The following is a 20,428-nucleotide window of genomic DNA, read 5'->3' as shown; positions in this document are numbered from 1 at the left end:
CATCTCTAAACCCAGGGCCATTGGGGACTGAAGGAGCTGCTCCTACACATCAATCACTTGCAACTCTGAGCTATCTTTATGTCTTATGAGCCCTCCTACTGTTGAATCAACAAGAATGGGTCCTCCTCCAAACAGACAATCAGGTAACAACAGTCTGTGTCTGTATTAGAGAGCTGCACGGGAACGGGGACGACGGGAATCCCGCGGGACCCGCGGGCATCCCGCGGGTTCCCCCTTCGGGTCACGGGGATCCCGTGGGGACGCCCCTAGGGTCGCGGGGATCCCGTGGGGATGCCCCCTAGGGTCGCGGGGATCCCATGGGGACGCCTCCGAGGGTCGCGGGGCTCCTGCGGGGCTGCATGTACTCAGTCGCGCGGCTCTTCTCCCTACCTTCTCTGCTTGCAGCACAGAGCCGAACGGAAGTCTTCCCGACGTCAGCGCTGACGTCGGAGGGGAGGGAGGGCTTAAACAAAGCTTAAACAAAGCCCTCCCTCCCTCTGACGTCAGCGCTGACGTCGGGAAGACTTCCGTTCGGCTCTGTGCTGCAGGCAGGGCAGGTAAGGAGGAGAGTAACCTCGCGGTTCGAGTGGCTACCAAGGGAGGGGGGCGGTCCGCCCTGCCCCGCCCCGCCCCGCCTCGGGTGCAGCACAGCCGGCCAGGTCCCCTTACTTTTGTGGCACTTCCCCGACCGACCGATAACAGCCTGGGTCCGACAATCCTCCCTGCCCTGTAGCCGCGAATCTAAATTACCTTCTTACAGCAGCTGTAAGAAGGTAATTTAGATTCGCGGTTAAGGGCAGGGAGGTTTGTTGGACCGGGGCTGTTGTCGGTCGGTCGGGGAAGTGCCACAAAAGTAAGGGGACCTGGCCGGCTGTGCTGCACCCGGGGCGATAGAGAAGGAGGGGGGAGAAGGACGCTGAAAGGCCATGGTGAAGACAGGAGGAGGGGGAAGGACTCTGAAAGCACTTGAAGACAGAGGAGGGAGAAGGACGCTGAAAGCACATGGGGAAATACAAAGGGGGTGGAGAAGGACGCTGAAAGGCCATGGGAAGGGCGGGGGGGAAGGACTCTGAAAGCACTTGTGGAAGACAGAGGGGGGAGAAGGATGCTGAAAGCACATGGGGGAATACAAAGGGGTGGAGAAGGACGCTGAAAGGCCATGGGAAAGGCGGGGGGGGGAAGGACTCTGAAAGCACTTGTGGAAGACAGAGGGGGGAGAAAGATGCTGAAAGCACATGGGGAAGACAAAGGGGTGGAGAAGGACGCTGAAAGGCCATGGGAAGGGCGGGGGGGAAGGACTCTGAAAGCACTTGTGGAAGACAGAGGGGGGAGAAGGATGCTGAAAGCACATGGGGAAGACAAAGGGGTGGAGAAGGACGCTGAAAGGCCATGGGGAAGACAGAGAGGGAGAAGGACGCTGAAAGGACATGGGGAAGATGGGGGGGAGAAGGACACAGAAAGGAAATGAGGAAGAGAGAGTAGGGAAAAAACGCTGGCAGGGAAGAAGACAGATGCCAAACTATGGGGGGAGCGGAGAGAAGAAGATGGGTGCCAGACCAATTTGGAAGGGGGAAGAAAGGGAGAGGCACAGTAACAGAGCAAATGGAAGATGCAGAAGGAAGAGAGACAGTGGATGGAAGGAATTGAATGAGAACATGAGGAAAGCAGAAACCAGGCAACAAAGGTAGGAAAATAATTCTATTTCTTTTTTTTTTTTTTTTGCTTCAGGATAAAGTAGTATATTAGTTGTGTTGATAAAAATTTATAAACATTAGAGGCTCTGGTAGAAACCCGTTTACAAAGTATGTATTCTTCCCAATTAATATTTTCAAATTAATAAAGTCTTTTTGCTTATTTGTAAATGGGTTTCTACCAGAGCCTTTAATTCAGTAGCATAATTAAATGAAATAACTATTTCTGAAGTTTATAGGGACGGGTGAGGACGGAGGGGATTCCTCGCGGGGACGGGTGGGGACGGAGGGATTCCTCGCGGGGACGGGTGGGGACGGAGGGATTCCTCACGGGGACGGGTGGGGACGGGTGGGATTCCTCGCGGGGACGGGTGGGGACGGGTGGGACTTTGGCGGGGACGGGTGGGATTTCTGTCCCCGCGCAACTCTCTAGTCTGTATATGGCTGCTTGGTTGAGGATGGGCTGGGGAGAACTTCAGTGGCTGGGTTGGTATAGATGGGCTGGAGTGAGCTTTGACGGAGACTTCAGTAGTTGGAACCTAAGCACAATACCGGGCAGAGATTTGGATTCTTGCCCAGAAATAGCTTAGAAGAAGAAAAAAATTTAATTGAATCAGGTTGAGCAGACTACTATGAGCCGGCAGGACTCCCTGAAACCACAACTTCAGGGAGTCCTGCCAGCTCAGCTGATTGGGGATTCCCTTGCCATGATCAGCTTATGACAAGGGATCCCTCAGCAAAGATATGCAGCTAAGTCGCCTGTCTTTGCAATCAGGCAGGTGCGATTCTCTAACCGGTGCCTGTGACATGGGTGCTGGTTAGAGAATCGGGGGGGGGGGGGGGGGGGGTAAGGCATCTGTTCTTTAAGACAGACAGGATTCTGGTGTGCGATTCTCAGCTGCTTCTTAGGTGGCCACCAAGACCGGCATCATATACAGAATCAGTCGCTTTTTGTCCAACAGCGTACACTATTGTGATAATACAAAAAAACTCAATTTCAGATATTTTCCTATCATTTTGGCTTAAAAATGAGTGCATGTCCTCTAAAATGCAGGATTTACTGGACCTAACCTGCATGAGCTGCAAGAGTTTGTCCTTCACCAGTGAGATCTTATCCTTCATAGAGTAAGATGTGTCAATGAGAATGTATACTTGATCTTCCAGCACTGTCCCAAAAAGCTCCCTGCTCCCATTCTGAAGCCACTCAATCCTGTCAATAAATAAATAAATATAAAGCAATGACATCTTAGCAAAGAGTATATTACAGAAAGGCATCAAAGGAAGCACAACAGTTTTGTGTTTCCTAGGTCAAGTGATATAATAATAATAATAATTTGATTTCTTATATACCACTATACCAGAAGTTCAAAGCGGTTTACAGCAAAGAAACATGCAGCCAGAGAATGAAATACAAATTAAAACAAAACATTCAGTCTGATACAGGATAGAAACAAGCAAATAGATACAAGGTAAAAACGTTCAGACTGGAATACAATTATAGTTGAAAGAGTACATCGGTTAGATCTAAAAGTTGGAACAGTGGCGTAATTAAGATGTGGACAGCTGTTGGGAATTGATAATGAGGTTGGAGGAACATGATTGAAGTTTTAAAAACTTGTCAAACAGATGTGTCTTCAGTATTTTTCTGAAATCAACGTAAGAAATGGCCTCTAGTATGGGTTTTACAAGCCATGTGTTTGATTTAGCTGCCTGGAATGTTAGCATTCTATCGAAAAACTTCTTGTATTGACATGATTTCAGGGGGATAATTAAATAGGTTTGTTCTGCGGGTGCTCTTATTAGAACAGTTTAGAGAGAACTGAGAGGCAAGGTAAGCTGGGAACATCCCAAAAACAGCTTTGTAGCTAATGCAGGCAAATTTGAAGAGAACTCTAGATTCCACAGGCAACCAGTGAAGTTTCTGAAAATAAGGGGTAATGTGTTCCCATTTTTTCAAACCAAAGATTAGGCAGACCTCAGTGTTCGGAATTAATCTCAGCTTATTAAGTGTCTTTTTATAAGCTCCTAGGTATATAATATTACAGTAATCCAGGGTACTCAAGATGGATGATTGTACTAGTAAACAAAAAGACGATTCGTCAAATAATTTTTTGATGGTGCGGAGCTTCCATAGGACCGATATGCATTTCTTGAACAATAGATCTGTATGATTTTCCAGGGTTAGGTGCTTATCAAGGTTACACCTAGTATTTTTATGGTTTGATCAATTTGGTATTCTCGACCATTCAAAAGAATTTTATTTTCTTTTATCTTTTTCGTTGGGAGTTGCCAAGAAGAATTTAGTTTTTTCTATGTTGAGTTTTAATTTGAAGGCTATCATCCAGAGCTCAATTTGATTTAGGATATTGGTTAAGAAATTAATAAAATCTGACGACAGGCTGGTTAGAGGGATCACCACAGTAATGTCATCTGCGTAGATGTAAAAGTTGAGCCTCAGGCTTTGTAGCAAATTTCCCAGAGAGACGAGATAGATATTGAACAGGGTAGGAGATAGAGGTGGAACCCTGAGATAATCCAGTTGTTGTTCCAGCTGCAGGAGAGTTTGTCATCCTTGAATACCTGGTAGGATCTATTCTCTAGGTAGCCCTGGAACCAATTGTGAACATTTCCTGTGATACCTATGGATTCTAAACAGTTCATTAGAATGGTATGATCTACTACCCTGTTTCCCCGAATATATGACACTGTCTTATATTTTTAAAAACTCCAAAATATGCACAAGGTCTTATTTTCAGGGGGATGTCTTATTTTTCCATGAAGAAGAATACAGTACACATTTATTGCTGAAAAAAAGACATTTATTACCTATATATGGTACAGGTCATCACATCTCCATATTTCCATTCTCTGTTAATTTGGTAGGTAATTGCTCTAGCATACCAAGGAAGGAGCAGAGGGGTAGTCTGTTCTGAGTATAGGCAGGGTGTGTGCATGGAGCAGGTGTGGGTCCGCAGTCCACGTGTGCCATCATTGTTCCACTGGCCCCAAATTCTCTCATATCAATTTCCTGTTCCAGGGTAGGGGACCAGCAGAGCTGACACACACACACACACACGTCCTGTCCCCACCCTGAAAGCCTGATGCCCCGCCCCCTCCTGGGGGCGGGGCCTTGGGCACATGGTCGGGTTGGGCCCATGTGCCTCAGGCCCCGCCCCCAGGTGGATCCTAAGGCTCCCGGGCCTATTCTGATTGGCCCAGGCGCCTTAGGCCCCACCAGTAGGTGGAGCTTTGGGACGGATGGGCCAATCCGGCCTCATTCCGTCGTTGGCTGCCTGCCGGACAGGCGGGTTTGGTTCCCGACTGTCCGGCCAACTACAGAAAGGTACGGGGAAGGGGGGTGGGGGTATCGTGGGGGTCGGCCAGGGGGGGTCGCGGGTCGGCTGGGGGGGCGGTCGGAGGTTCTTGGGGGGGGCGGTCATTGGAGGGAGGGGGGTTTGCGTTGAGGGCAGGAGGGCCTGGGATCCCTCCTGCCCGTAATGTAGTGCGGGATGGGGGTAGGGGGTCGCCGTGGCCAGGAGGGTTTGGGCTCCCTCCTGGCCCGAACAACTAGCAGGGGGGGAGGGGTCGCCAGGGCCAGGAGGACTTGGGCTCCCTCCTGGCCCGATATTGTCGGGGAGTTGGGGAGTCGGCGGGGCAAGAGGGCTTGGGCTCCCTTTTGCCCCGATAGTGTCGGGGAGTCGGGGGGGCAAGAGGGCTTGGGTTCCCTCTTGCCCCGATCGTGTCGGGGGTGCCGCGGTTGGCTGGGGCAAGAGGGCTTGAGCTCCCTCTTGCCCCGATTGTGTCGGGACCGCCAAGAGGAAGCAGCAGGACACTGGTAGGAGCTTCTACATGATGGGGGTGGTCGGGAGGCTGTGGGGGTGCTTGCCAAATAGTGCCTTATTTTCGGGGGGGGCCTTATATTTCCCAGGTGGGGAAAAAAAAGGGGTTTTTTTTACTAAAGAAGGAGGTCCTATAATGGGGGAAACACGGTAGGTCAAAAGCACTACTTAGGTCCAATTGCAAAATCATAACACTGGTACTTTGGCTAAGAAGGGAATGTAGATGGTTTAGTAGCGAGGCCATAATCATTTCGGTGCTGAAACCAGATCTAAAACCTGATTGGTTGTTGTGCATAATGTTAAATCTGTCTAGATAGGTGTTTAGTTCCGCATTCACCATCCCTTCCATTAACTTAGCAGCAAGTGGAATGCTTGCGATAGGTCTAAAATTGGCTATATTATTGGATGATTCTTTGTTGTTCATTTTAATAGGTGTTATTACAATTTGACCTGAATTTTCTGGAAAATTTCCTGTAGATAGTTGTAGGTTAGCCCAGACTAGTAGATTGGCTTTAAAGTTGATAGGGGCCGCTTTCATCACATTAGGAGGCAAGGGTCCAGTCTGCAATATGATTTGACATACTTGCAAAAGTTATTGAATGTTTGCCAGTTGGTCTCACGAAAGTCAGACCAGGTCATGTCAGCTTTAGAGGCATCAGAGTTTTGGAGAATGCTGTAAGCCCAGTGGGAGTCTGAGGAGCCCGTTAAAGAGAGTCTCAGTTTTTTTACTTTTGAGCTGAAGAAATCTGCCAAATTGTCTGCTGTCACTATGGATTTTTCTACCGGATTTATGTAGGATTGAGTATCATACAGGTCACTGACTAATTTAAAGAGCTTACTGCTGTTTATGGATACATTACCTATTTTGTGGGCATAGAAGATTTTCTTCTTTACCTTGGATAAGTTTTTATAGCTTTTCAGCTTTTGGCGCCAGACCTCTCTAGTCTCTGAAGTTCCTAATTTTGACCATTTCCTTTCTAACTTTCTTAATTCCCTCTTTATCTCTAGAAGCTCTAGATCAAACCAGCCTGTTAGGTTTCTGGGTCTCTTCCTTCTTTTTTTCAGTGGGGCTATTTCGTTTAGAATACGAGTGCTGGTGTTGATCCAAGAACTCATAAATTGCTTATTTTCTTCATCTTGGTTCTGAATGTGACCAGAATTCTATGGGATTGATCTTGCCTCTGCTGGTATGAAATTGTTTGGTGCTGTTCTTGTCTTTCTTGGTGACTAAGGTTGTCTTCCATTGCCAATCGAATTCGAAGTTACATATTTTATGGTCTGACCATAGTGAATCTGACCAATTTACTTATTTCCAGCAGATAGTGGGATTTATCAGATTTTTAGAGGACAGTGAAACCAGGTCTAGTTAGTGTCCTTTCTTGTGTATTGTTACAGGGGAAGCATTAGGAAATCTTAGTGAAGCTAGAAAGGACCAAAATTCTATGATCTCTGGTTGATCAGATTGCTCTAAATGTAAGTTTATATCTCCACTTAAGAGGCTGTATGGACCCGATAGGGAATTAGTTAACAGAAATTCTGAAAATTCCTCTTTTGCTGAAGTCCATTTTTTAGGAGGAATATATACTAAAGTGATTGTTAGAGAATCTGCTAGTAATTCAGAGAATAACTTTAGAGATAGGATTTCCAGATTGGGGGAAGATTTGGCGCTTAAAGTGGTGCAATTTAAGTTTTCTTTAAAGATTACAGCCAATCCCCCACCCCTTCCTCTTGCTCTTGCTAGGGTTAGAATTCTGAAGTTAGGGGATAGGCATTCTTGAATTAGGATGTCATCATCAGATAGTAGCCAAGTCTCTGTCAATAAAACATAAGAACATAAGAATTGCCATCTCCGGATCAGACCCTGGGTCCATCAAGTCCGGTGATCCGCACACGCGGAGGCCACGCCAGGTGTACCCTGGCATAGTTTTAGTCCCCATATCACTGTATGCTTCTCAAGGGAGATGTGCATCTAATTTATCCTTAACCGTATCACTCTATGCCACTCTTAAGGAGATGTGCATCTAGTTTACCCTTAAATCCTAGAACGGTGGATTCTGCAATTACTTTCTCTGGGAGAGCATTCCAGGTGTCCACCACTCGCTGCGTGAAACAGAACTTCCTGATATTCGTCCTGGACCTGTCCCCCCTCAGCTTCAGTCTATGTCCTCTTGTCCGTGTCACATTGGACATTGTAAATAACTGCTTTCCCTGCTCCATTTTGTCGAATCCTTTCAGTATTTTGAAAGTCTCGATCAGATCCCCTCTTAATTTCCTCTTCTCAAGGGAGAACAACCCCAGTCTCCTAAGTTGTTCCTCGTAGTCCAGGTTCTCCATACCTTTCACTAGCTTCGTTGCTCATCTCAGGATTGTTGTCAGTTAGCCAATCGTTTATTAGTAGGGATTTATTCCTCATGGATCTTATGTTTAGGTAGGATCCTCTGAGGTTTGAGTAACGTAACGGGACTGTAGGAGTGGGATAAGAAGTGGCCAAATTTTTTAGTACTCGGTCTTTTTTAATGTGCAGCCTGCTAGGTCTGCGGGACGCTGTAAGAACTGGGATTATAGATGGACCAGATTCTGAGTAGTCATGGAGAACCCTGTGTTGTGCTATTGAAGGCTTGGGTTTGAAGCTACGTACTGAGGAGTAGTGGATAGGGATTGGGAAAAGGTAAGGCAGAACGGTAGCCTTACTTCTAAAACCAGTTAGGTAGAAAGCAAGAAGTAACATGATCAGGCTATAATGCAGTGGTGCCATATTTAAATAGAGCAATAAGAGAATAAATTATACAATGGATGGACAAAGCAAGATACGCTGCAAATTGAACAGTAAGTAAGTTGACAAAGCAGGTTATACTAAGTAATTGACAAAGCAAGGTTGTAGTCAGTAATTTAACAAAGCGGGGTTGTACTAGGTAACTCGACAAAGCAAGATTGTACTAAGTAACTTGACAAAGCAATAAGTAACTTGACGGAGCAAATGAGTGGCTTGACAAAGCAATAAGTAACTTGACGGAGCAAATGAGTGGCTTGAAAAAGCAGTCAGTAACTTGGCAAAGCAAGTTACCTGCCCTGAATTGAGCAATAAGCGAGTAAAAATTCTACAATGGATGGATAAAGCAAGTTACCTGCCCTGCAGGAGATCTGTAAGGCTCTTCGCCAGTGATCTGGAAGCTCTTCACCAGTATCACTCTGCTCCAGGACCGATCTGTTTTCCGCTAGTTTTGGTGCTTTTGAAGTGCTCCCCGCTGGATCGGGGGGGGGAGCGGAGCAGGGCTCGCACGCCTGGCAGGAGCCGGCTCCCAACCAAACTCTGTCGGCCCGCTGGATTCAGTGCTTCTAATGTGCTTCCCGCTGAATCGGGAGAGGGGCAGAGCAGGGCTCGCACGCTCAGCAGGAGCGGGCTCCCGACCGAACTCTGTAGTAAGATTCACCAGCTTTTGTAAAAACTAACTTGCACATTTATGACAGATGGCTATGACTAATTCTGGTTGCATTAGCCAATCAGAACTGAGGATCTTCCTAAGTTATCAATGTGAGCTCCATTAAGACAGGTTATTTTACTGCTAACCTAGACTATCAGTATTGAGGTCTCAATGCATGTGCTAAAACAGCAAAAGTTAGTGTAATAAAGCACACCATAACAGTAGTCCACATTAATAACTTACCCTCCCACCCCATAAGTTTTTCTTTCCCTGCTTGACACCAAGATCCTTATTGTCACCAGCCTATATGAGTGAAGACCATAACTCTCTATAATAGAACATGACCGAACAGTGATGGACTCAGCCTTCAATAGGACAGATCAAAGCTGCATTGCCTAGAACTTAAGGCAATTTTTTTTTTAATTCATTTGTCAAAATTTACAAGTAAAACTACTTGTTACAGAAATCAAACCCATTCCAACAAAATTCAAATACAAAAAACCCCCCATATATCAATACTATCCTTAACGAGTTCAAAATCTTTCTTAGACTTCCATAACTTGCTGGGAGGGAAGACATTAGAAATTATGGTAGAATTTACAATCACAAAATTACAAAAAGAAAATAGCTTGAACGGCCATTAATTCCCTCGGTTATTAGTTTGAGCCTCTAGCCGTGCCACTGGTCAGTCCCTTCAGATCCAAAAAAGATCTTAAATGCTCAGGGAGAAAAAAAACATATTTTATGTCCAGATATTTAATAACGTCTCAATTTTACTCCTCACTATGTGATGCTTAAACCATTTTCATTTCAGATATGTGTTATGTTTGTTAATGGACCTCAGCAATACCCTCCTCCATCCGTTGTAGCAAATTTTTAAACGGGGAATCTTGAGAGCAAAAATCCTCACCGGTCCAACTGTTACTATCTTTTATGCTTAAACTTTTAAATTTTTAAATTATTGAAACCTTGAATCTTTTCAATTCTTAGATATGTACTTATCTTTTACATGCAGCGGTTGGACCCGACATGTTTCGCTTCCGCTTCGTCAGGGATCCATACTACAAATAAATATAGCTTATATCAGTACACAATTACCAATATCCTACTATGAATTAAAACTTTCATACTCAGTTTCCTCATTCACTCACCTTAAGCCGCTTAACATCCACCCCGCTCTAAGTTTAAATTGCAAGATGGCGGCGGCCTCTTTCATGTAGCTATTTATAGGTCTTATGAAGAAGACCAACCCCCCTACTTGCTCCAATCACAATTCAATATAGAATTAAGGAGGAACTCTCAACAACTAAACCTGGAGAAATCAATATAAGGTAGACCATTCTATTTCCGAATTTAACCCCGCAGGTTCCACCGTATTAAGCCGGTGGATCCAGCGCTGCTCTTTAACATTTAAAGCTGCCTCAATGTTACCACCCACCCTCCCCTCGCTGACATCATCTATGATTCTCCATCTTAAATCAAGTATAGAATGGTTCAACTGCAACATATGCTGAACCATCGGTGCTTCCTTCTTTTTATTCTTTATGCGTGATTTATGTTCGTTAAGACGAACCTTCACTGGTCTGCTGGTCCTCCCTATGTATATTAAGTTGCAGGGGCACATGATTATATAAATCACCCCCCTGCTGTTGCAATCAGAAATGGATATTGGTAATTGTGTACTGATATAAGCTATATTTATTTGTAGTATGGATCCCTGACGAAGCGGAAGCGAAACATGTCGGGTCCAACCGCTGCATGTAAAAGATAAGTACATATCTAAGAATTGAAAAGATTCAAGGTTTCAATAATTTAAAAATTTAAAAGTTTAAGCATAAAAGATAGTAACAGTTGGACCGGTGAGGATTTTTGCTCTCAAGACTCCCCGTTTAAAAATTTGCTACAACGGATGGAGGAGGGTATTGCTGAGGTCCATTAACAAACATAACACATATCTGAAATGAAAATGGTTTAAACAGCACATAGTGAGGAGTAAAATTGAGACGTGATTCAAGAGAGGCAGTGACGTTTTGTCTCAGTATAAGTTATCAGCCTTATAGTGGCAGATATTTAATAACACATTTGCAAGGATATGGAAGAAGATAGGTAGCTCCCAATTTCTTGGTTTCATCTCACATGGCAAGAAACTCTACGACGTTCCTGTGTGGATTTGGTAACGTCTAGATAAATCCATAATTTCTGACTGCAAAAAGGAGTCCCACCTTTTTTGAAGTATAATTTCATAACTAAGGATACGTCTTGTTCAAAGACAAAATATACAATCATGGTAGCTATCTCTTTAACTTCAGTGATTGAATCTTACAATAATGTGGTAAGATTTTGAAGATTATTTTCCTCCGGTTCAATTGCTGTCGTTTCTCCAACTGTTGCCTTTTTATTCTTTAAAGATGGTAAATAGAATGCTTTATTTATTGGCAGAATATTAGCCGGGGAAAAGTTTAGATTTTTTACTAGAAATTTTTTAAAAACTTCAATTGAAGAGATAGCATGAATTTTTGGACAATTTAGAACATGCAAGTTCAGACACCTATTGAAGTTCTCAATTTGCTCAATTGTACGATGAATTACATTTTTATCTTTTATAATCTCAGCAATTGAATTTTTCAATGGGGCAGTCTTTGTTTGAATTTTGTCAATACATTCCTGTTTTACCAGTCCAATTGTATTAACAAAAGAATCCACTTTGGCTACCAATACCTCTAAAACTTTAGCAGTTTTCTCCACCTTAATATCCATTTTCTTAATGGCACAAAGAAGAGTTTCTAGTGTGACTCCAGGAGTTCCTGTCATTTCTCCAGCTCCTCCGACACTACTCTGGGTCTGTTGCACTCCAACAGCCGAGGCTCCTTCTCCTTCCAGCTCCGGGGTCTCCTCGTCCTCCTCCATGAAGCTAGATTCTCCACTCCACCCTTCCGCTGGACAGACAGGTGCGGAGATCGTCAAGGGCGACAATGAGATGTCCTGCCCCAAGGAACCAAGCTCTCCCTCGCTCAGGCTTCCAGTGGGATCCACTCCCCGATTATCCATCCAAGGGGTGGCCGGCTCCTGACACTTGAAGAAATGCTGCAGTCCTGGGGGGCGGGTCCTGCTGAATGTCATCCAAGAAGTGAAAGAACGAAGTACCGTGTTTCCCCGATGATAAGGCAGGGCCATCAAATAAGACAGCCCCCCCTTTTTAGAAAAAATTGTAAAATAAGGCACCCCCCCCCGCAAATAAGCCACCCACCGATACCTGCGCTTACCCGAATCGGGTGGTACGGTGGGTGACTCCGTGTGGTCCCTCCGTCTACCGCGGGGGTCGGCAACCCGCGGCTCCAGAGCCGCATGCGGCTCTTTTCCACCTTTGTCGTGGCTCCGGTAGTGTGTCACGCAGGCATGCAACTTACAAGTCCGGCGTCGCGGCAGGAAATAGCCATGCTGAGCAGTGAGCTCAGCACGTACACAGATGAAAGCCTTGCTTGCTGATTGGTCCGGCGGCCGTGCCGCCGGACCAATCAGCAAGCAAGGCTTTCATCTGTGTAGTGCTGAGCTCACTGCTCAGCATGGCTATTTCCCGCCGCGACGCCGGACTTGTAAGATGCACGCCTGAAAAAGAAATCATCCTGGCCGGGGTCGGTGTCATGCTCCGGAGATCTACAGCCTTCCTATCTCCCTCTCCCTTCTACCTGCTTCCGGCCACATCCCCTGCTCCGCGGCTCTCTTCGGCAACTCAGCAGCAGCGATCGACACAAGCTTCTGACGTCGGGGCCTACCCTCTGCGAGTCCCGCTTGTTTCAACTTCCTTTTTCCACAAAGGCGGGACTCGTAGAGGGAAGGCCTCGATGTCGGTAGCTTGTCTTGATCACCGCTGCTGACAAGTTGCTGAAGAGAGCCGCGGAGCAGGGGGGTGTTGCCAGGTGCAGGTAGAAGGGAGAGGGCCAGATGCAGGACTCGTGGGTGAGGGAGCAGAAGAGAGAGAGAAAAAGAGAGGGGAGGGAAACAAAAGGAAATATTTCATACTGGGCTGGGCCGGAGTGGAGGGAGAGTGGAAAGATTCTAGCTACAGGGTGCAGTAACAAAGGAAAAGGGGGGGAAAGCTGAAAATGGAGATAGTGACACAAAGAAGAGAAAGGGTAAGCAGGACCTACTGAATAAGAGGGGACATGAAAGGGTAAATAAGGCATCCCCCCGAAAATAAGCCCTAGAGCATATTTTGGCCTTCCAAAAAAAATAAGACAGTGTCTTACCATCGGGGAAACACGGTAAATAATATATATAAATAATTGATGAAGCTCATCCTGACATCAGACGCTATCATGGTTAAGATTTTTGTTTCGTCAGCTAATGAGGCCAGGGCGGGCTTAAAACAGGAAAAAGGAAGTTGAGTTTCCATTCTTGCTGAACGTTATGGTCTGTTAGAATGGCGTTTAACTTATGAGGTAAGATAGTATGGTTGAGAGTTTTTTTAAAGTAAATTAAGTTATTACATGCTTTTATATAGAGTGGCTGAGTCAAGTGACTAAGCATTTTCTTTCTATGATTATAGGGAGTGATAGCCTTGAAAAACCTGTTGAAAACACATGGGTGAAACATGTCAGTGTATCACCCATGTTTGAACTAAGACCATACAGCTAAGTACTTATAGTACACATATATATTAAAGTTTTGTAGAACATATGAACAAATGAAAAGTTTGAAAAAAAAGTTAAAAAAGCTAAAAAAGTAAAAACACTAAAACTAAAATCGATCCAGTGACAATTTGAGGCATAAAGCCACCCACTGTGGCCTCACTGAGGATCGGTGAAAAGACAGCCTATAAATTATTAATAGGAATAAGGTGTTTAATGTATGCGGTCTAAATTTCAGCGTGGATTGAAGACAAAGTTTTATTTTATTTTTCTTTCCAGCTTATGATTTATCTTTAATCTTATCTATTGTTTTGCCTTTTGTCTTTGTTTTGTTCTATTTCTATCATTTAAATTTCTCCAGAATTTTTTATTTTATTTTTATTTTTCCTCTAACTCTACTTTTCACTTCTCTATTACCCTCCAGGTACTTTAGTTAGATTGTGAGCCTTCGGGACAGTAAGGGAATTTTTCAAGTACCTTTCTTATTTCTAATTTTAATGTATATTTTCTGTAAACCGCTTAGAACCTAACGGATGTAGCGGTATATAAGAAATAAATTACATTACATTACATTACATACATAAAGGTGGTACACATTTTTTTAAAGCACAAATAAATTTGTATATGGGAATTTGTGAATTTGGGGCTGATTTTGAGAGCTTATTTTATACATTACATTACATTGGTGTCTTCTATCCCGCCAATACCTTTCAGTTCTAGGCAGTTTACAACAAGAGTTGGCCTGGGCATTTCCAGGGAAAATACATGGTTAATAGATGTACCGTAGTATGCGTCGGGATCTGTGGAGGGTCGATCAGGTTTAGTTAGATCATTTGACAAATTTCTTGAATAGAAAAGTTTTAAGTTCTTTCCTGAATGTTTTGTAGTTGGGCGTCAGGGTCAGCAGATTGGAGAGGTGGCGGTCTAGTTTCGCAGCTCTGTTGGCTAATAGTCTGTGGTATATTTTTTTGCTTTGTATGCCTTTGATTGGGGGGTGGATAAAGTGTGCATGAGCTCTCCTTGGTCTGGATGTGTTTTTCCTGATTATACTTGCATAGATGTCGATGTTGCCTTTATAAAATAGACACCCTTTTGGACTTCTTATATGGAGTTCCAGTTATAAAATTATCCTTAGTGTGTCATACAGTTGAGACACTGCAATTCAAATTGTGGACTTTGAGCCACTGTAATCTGGATTCGTTTGATAGAGAAAAACTAAACAAACTTCCTCCCAAAGCTCCCTGGCAGACTTAGCATTGATTGGTAATTCTGAACATCCTGAAATACACAAAAACAGAACAGTATACAATGTACAAATACAACCAGGAAGCCAGAGGGAAAAGCTATGGACCTTACACAACAATTTTCACCATTTTGTGCCTATAGCAAAACTGATTCAATAAAGATTTTTTATTAGCAGGGAATCAACTGATGGACACTTCTTGAATTGTAGAAAGTGTTTTTCATGCAGTGCAAAATTAAGCTGTGGATCTGTTTTCAAAAGATGTGGGCAAGGAAACTAACATAGCAGGATTTTTAAAAGATCTGGACAAGTTCCTGGAGGAAAACTCCATAACACCCTATTATGTAGGCTGCCTTATGAGTTAAGGGAGATAGATCTACTTTTGGGATCTGCTGATTATTAGTGACCTGGACAGGATGGTGGGCTTGATGGACCTTGGTCTAACTCAGCATGTTTTTTCTTATATTCTTATATACAGAGGAGACCGAAAACAGACTAAAAACCAGAAAAGAAACTAGAAACAAACCTTTTCTCCATTTGTTTGAGAGCTGTTGTCATTCTTTCTTCATACCACCTGCACTTCTCACTACTGATATAGACATGTACTACTGACCCATCTTTCCAGTAAGCATGTACAAATCTATCACAGTATTTAGCATTGACCAATTTCTTCTTTATCTCCTGCAATGCAAATGTTTATTTATATATTTATTTACAATATTTATATCCCACTTATAACCAAGCGGGTGACAAAAAAACATACATTTAAAAATTTAAGAAAAATTTCCTTACATTACTCTTGAGTTTACCACCCCTCAACCTCAAATTATGCTCTCTGGTTTTACGATTTTCCTTTCTCTGGAAAAGATTCTGTTCTACGTTAATACCTTTCACGTATTTGAATGTCTGAATCATATCTCCCCTGTCCCTCCTTTCCTCTAGGGTAGGGGTGTCAAACTCAGGCCCACCAGGCCCGCGATTTGACCCGTGAGTAAATGCCCTCTGTTCCTTCCCTCTATCCATCCTATTGTCCACCATCTCTCTCCCAGCTTCCTGGTCTCACCTTCAAAGCAGCCTGCAGAGGATTCGCCGGTCAGCTGTAGTGAACCTAGCAGACTGCTGTTGACCTCTGCGGCACATTCCCTCTGCCGCAGGCCCGCCCCTCTTCTGACGTACAGGACCACAGCAGAGGGATTGTGCTGCAGAGGTCAACGGCAGCCTGCTAGGTTCACTACAGCCAACCGGTGATCCTCTGCAGGCTGTTTTGAAGGTGAGACTAGGAAGCCAGAGGATGCTAAAAAGAAGGGGGGAAAACATGTGGCCCTTGGGGGGTGCGGATGCGGCGGTGGTGAGCCCTGGTATAGAAGTACACGGAGGGAGGGAAGGAGGGGTCCAAACAGACGTGCACATGCCAGACTGAGGGTGGGAGAGCAGGGAAGAAATAATGGGTCTGAAAACAGAGGAGAGGAAGAGAGATGGTGGACAATGGGATGGAGGGAGGGAAGGAACAGAAAGGGAGAGAAGTTGGACACAAGGGATAGTGTGGAGGGAGGGATAGAGATACTGGATAGGAGGGTGGTTGGGAAGAGAAAGGGAGAGATGGTAGACCCTGGGATGGTGGGGAAGGAGGAGAGATTCTGGATGAAAAAGGTAGTTGAGAAAAGGAGAGATGGTTGATCTGGGGATCCATCGCTACAGCTGCAGGGATGGAGATGAAGACCTCCATGGGAGGGAAGGAAATTGGAAGGAGAGGACAGAGATGGAAGATGGATGGTTAGCACAGAGAAAGAAGAAAATGACAAATCGGCAGGAGACCCTGGCAAGCAAATTATCAGAAGACAACCAGAGCCTGGGACCAACATGATTTGAATAATGACCAGACAACAAAAATTGCAATGACGAGGGAACACTCGATGAAGTTACAGGGAAATATTTTTTAAAACCAAAAGGGGGAAATATTTTTTCACTTAGAGAATAGTTAAGCCCTGGAACGCATTGCCAGAGGTTGTAGTAAGAGCGGATAGCATAGCTGGTTTTAGGAAAGGTTTAGACAATTTCCTGGAGGAAAAGTCCATAGTCTGTTATTGAGAAAGATATGGGGGAAGCCACTGCTTGCCCTGGATCGTTGGATTTTGGCCAGGTACTAGTGGCCTGGATTGGCACCGTGAGAAGGGGCTACTGAGCTTGATGGACCATTGGTCTGACCCAGTAAGGCTATTCTTATGTTCTGAACTCCCCTAGGAGAACAGTATATAAAATTGAATAAATAAATAACACAAATGATGTCATCAAGGCATAAAAAAACATTCAAATCAATCAGACTAACCAAAATAAGATTTAAATCATTTTTAAAAAGTTAACAGTCAATAAAAAAGCCAGGCTGAGTTAATTAAAGACTAAAATGAACTCCATGGATCCAGTGGCATAGAGAGGGTGAGATACACCCGGGGCAGTGATGCGTGCACCCCCCTTCTCTTCCCCCATACCTCTAACTTTCCTGACATGAACAGCATCACCAATTTGCTGCCTGCGTTGGCATCGGCTCTCCCTCTGATGTCACTTCCTAGGCACGGGACCTGGAAGTGACATCGGAGTGAAAACCGATGATGGCGTGAGCAGCAGGTTGAAGTTGATGCTTGTGCCAATGAAAAGTTAGAGGTATGGTGGGGGGAAGTGAAGATGCATGCGGTGGGGGGAGCCAGAGAGGACAGAGAGGAAGACCAGTGCTGGTGTCCCCACTAAGATGGCGACCGGAGTGGATCTCCCCCTCGCCCCCCCCCCCTTACTACGCTACTGCATGGACCTGTTTGTCATTATTGAAAAATATGACAGTGAAATATCACTCCCCCACTCTGGCAGGATCGCAAATGGAGGACTCCTGCGTGGAGGGAACAATATATAGAGGCCCCACACCGGGTGAATATTTTTTTTCTAAATGGTTTATATTTGTTTAAACTAGGTCACACATCCAATAATGTTATCCTAAGTGCCATGTCAATTGGATATTACAAATTGTACCTGCAGGAAGCCAGCTATTTGGGGATACAGAAGATCAACAGTTTTCTAAAATACATTATTGTGTTAGCATGTGGTATTGTAGTTACAGAATTATATTAGTAAACAAGTCAAAGTGCATAAAATGAAACCTGTGGTAAACATGTGATAATGTTGGCATATGGTAACAAGGTGTCTTGTAGTAAATCTAGAATTTAGCAAAAGAGGCCTTCAAAAAGGTCCAGTAATTAGAGTCATAATTATTTTATATACATGCAGTATCAGTGCTATAGATAGGATAGGGCTGGGGTTCAGCACATTATGGACTCCTTTTACTAAGCTGCAATAGCATTTTTAGCGCGCGCTAAACCTACACTACACGGCTAAAAATAACGCCAGCTCAATGCTGGCGTTAGCATCTAGTGCGTGCGGAAATTCGCACGCTAAGCGCATGCTAAAACCGCTGTCGCAGCTTAGTAAAAGGAGCCCTTTATGTCAACAAGTCGGGCCTCATTTTCAATAGTAGTGGTGAGATTGTGGAATTTATTGTCAGGTCAATCACACGTATGTAAAAATGTTGAGCAATTTAGATGACTGCTCGTTTGTGAAGGAGTTTTGTTGCTGATCTCAATATAAAAGAAGAAAGGGTACTGTGTGCTAATGTGTGTAGTTCTCTTTTCTGTGAATGAATTGTATATGTGTAAATGTAACTCGCCTAGGTGTTAGATGAGAAATTGTTAAAATAAATAAATAATGATTTAATAATGATCTACTGTGCTCAATCCTACAGAAATAAACACTTGATCTTTGATTTCTTGTTGCTTCTTTTATCATTTGGGTTTTTTTTAAAGCTCAATGCCCATATTCATATATTTGGTATTCATATTTGGATGAATAATAATTTTCCATTATTCGTATTTAGCCAAATAGTAAAATAAACTATTTGGTACAAGGCCAATTCAGGGAAACAAATAATTTTTAAATACTCATCATAGAGTTGTGGTTGGGTATGGATTTGTTGACCATTGATGAAGGACAATGGTGTCCAGGTCCTCGAAAGAAAGATAAAGTTGAATTTCTAAGACAGCAAGAAAGGTCAGCCAGTAGAGAGACTTGTGGAGGTGAAGCCAAGTTATTAAACATAATGACTGGCTTAATGTGTAACTGAGAATTCATCTTCAGTATATAATTATACTACAATTACAAGGAGGCAGCGAAAGTACTTTATGAAAGGAAATATAATTCACAGGATGCAGAAATGAAGAACCTTGTAAAGCAACAGAGCTATAAAGAAATATTTATATAAATAACTACCAGCTAAAACAAGCCGAATCACGAGGATCCCTACATTTGTTCTGATTTCCATTTCATTTCCAGGGAGATAATCGTGTTTACATTTTCTGAGAACTCCTGCCACTTATTTCATCAATGTCTCAGTTAGGAATGTAAAGTAACTGGTGTACTGCTGCATTCCCATCATCATTATATTCAGGTGCCACACTGATATATGTGAAGACTGAATGCAACATAGTAACATACATAGTAACATAGTAACATAGTAACATAGTAGATGACGGCAGATAAAGACCCGAATGGTCCATCCAGTCTGCCCAACCTGATTCAATTTAAATTTTTTATTTATTTATTTTTTTTTTCTTCTTAGCTATTTCTGGGCGAGAATCCAAAGCTTTACCCGGTACTGTGCTTGAGTTCCAACTGCCAAAATCTCTGTTAAGACTTACTCCAGCCCATCCTCCTCCAAACGGCCATGCACAGACACAGACCGTACAAGTCTGCCCAGTAACTGGCCTAGTTCAATCTTTAATATTATTTTCTGATTCTAAATCTTCTGTGTTCATCCCACGCTTCTTTGAACTCAGTCACAGTTTTACTCTCCACCACCTCTCTCGGGAGCACATTCCAGGCATCCACCACCCTCTCCGTAAAGTAGAATTTCCTAACATTGCCCCTGAATCTACCACCCCTCAACCTCAAATTATGTCCTCTGGTTTTACCATTTTCCTTTCTCTGGAAAAGATTTTGTTCTACGTTAATACCCTTTAAGTATTTGAACGTCTGAATCATATCTCCCTTGTCTCTCCTTTCCTCTAGGGTATACATATTCAGGGCTTCCAGTCTCTCCTCATACGTCTTCTGGCGCAAGCCTCCTATCATTTTCGTCGCCCTCCTCTGGACTGCCTCAAGTCTTCTTACGTCTTTCGCCAGATACGGTCTCCAAAACTGAACACAATACTCCAAGTGGGGCCTCACCAATGACCTGTACAGGGGCATCAACACCTTCTTCCTTCTACTGACTACGCCTCTCTTTATACAGCCCAGAATCCTTCTGGCAGCAGCCACTGCCTTGTCACACTGTTTTTTCGCCTTTAGATCTTCGGACACTATCACCCCAAGGTCCCTCTCCCCGTCCGTGCATATCAGCTTCTCTCCTCCCAGCATATACGGTTCCTTCCTATTATTAATCCCCAAATGCATTACTCTGCATTTCTTTGCATTGAATTTTAGTTGCCAGGCATTAGACCATTCCTCTAACTTTTGCAGATCCTTTTTCATATTTTCCACTCCCTCTTCGGTATCTACTCTGTTACAA

General features: G+C 43.9%; 1 protein-coding gene across 1 annotated transcript in view; it reads right to left on the bottom strand.

Moving 5' to 3' along the window:
* Nucleotides 1-20,428, bottom strand: part of VWA3B (von Willebrand factor A domain containing 3B) — a 411,842-nt gene that overhangs the window by 262,252 nt on the left and 129,162 nt on the right. Inside the window, exons 11-12 of the mRNA XM_033949516.1 lie at nt 15,350-15,504; nt 2,763-2,901 (exon numbers count right to left, since the gene is read on the bottom strand). Of these exons, the coding sequence (XP_033805407.1) occupies nt 2,763-2,901; nt 15,350-15,504 (294 nt within the window). The remainder of the gene's footprint in view (nt 1-2,762; nt 2,902-15,349; nt 15,505-20,428) is intronic.

This window comes from Geotrypetes seraphini, chromosome 6 (genome assembly GCF_902459505.1).
Source record: "Geotrypetes seraphini chromosome 6, aGeoSer1.1, whole genome shotgun sequence".
NCBI classification, from domain to species: Eukaryota; Metazoa; Chordata; class Amphibia; order Gymnophiona; family Dermophiidae; genus Geotrypetes; species Geotrypetes seraphini.
The sequence above is the reverse complement of the archived record's forward strand: the minus strand, read 5'-3'. Positions and strand labels throughout refer to the sequence as shown.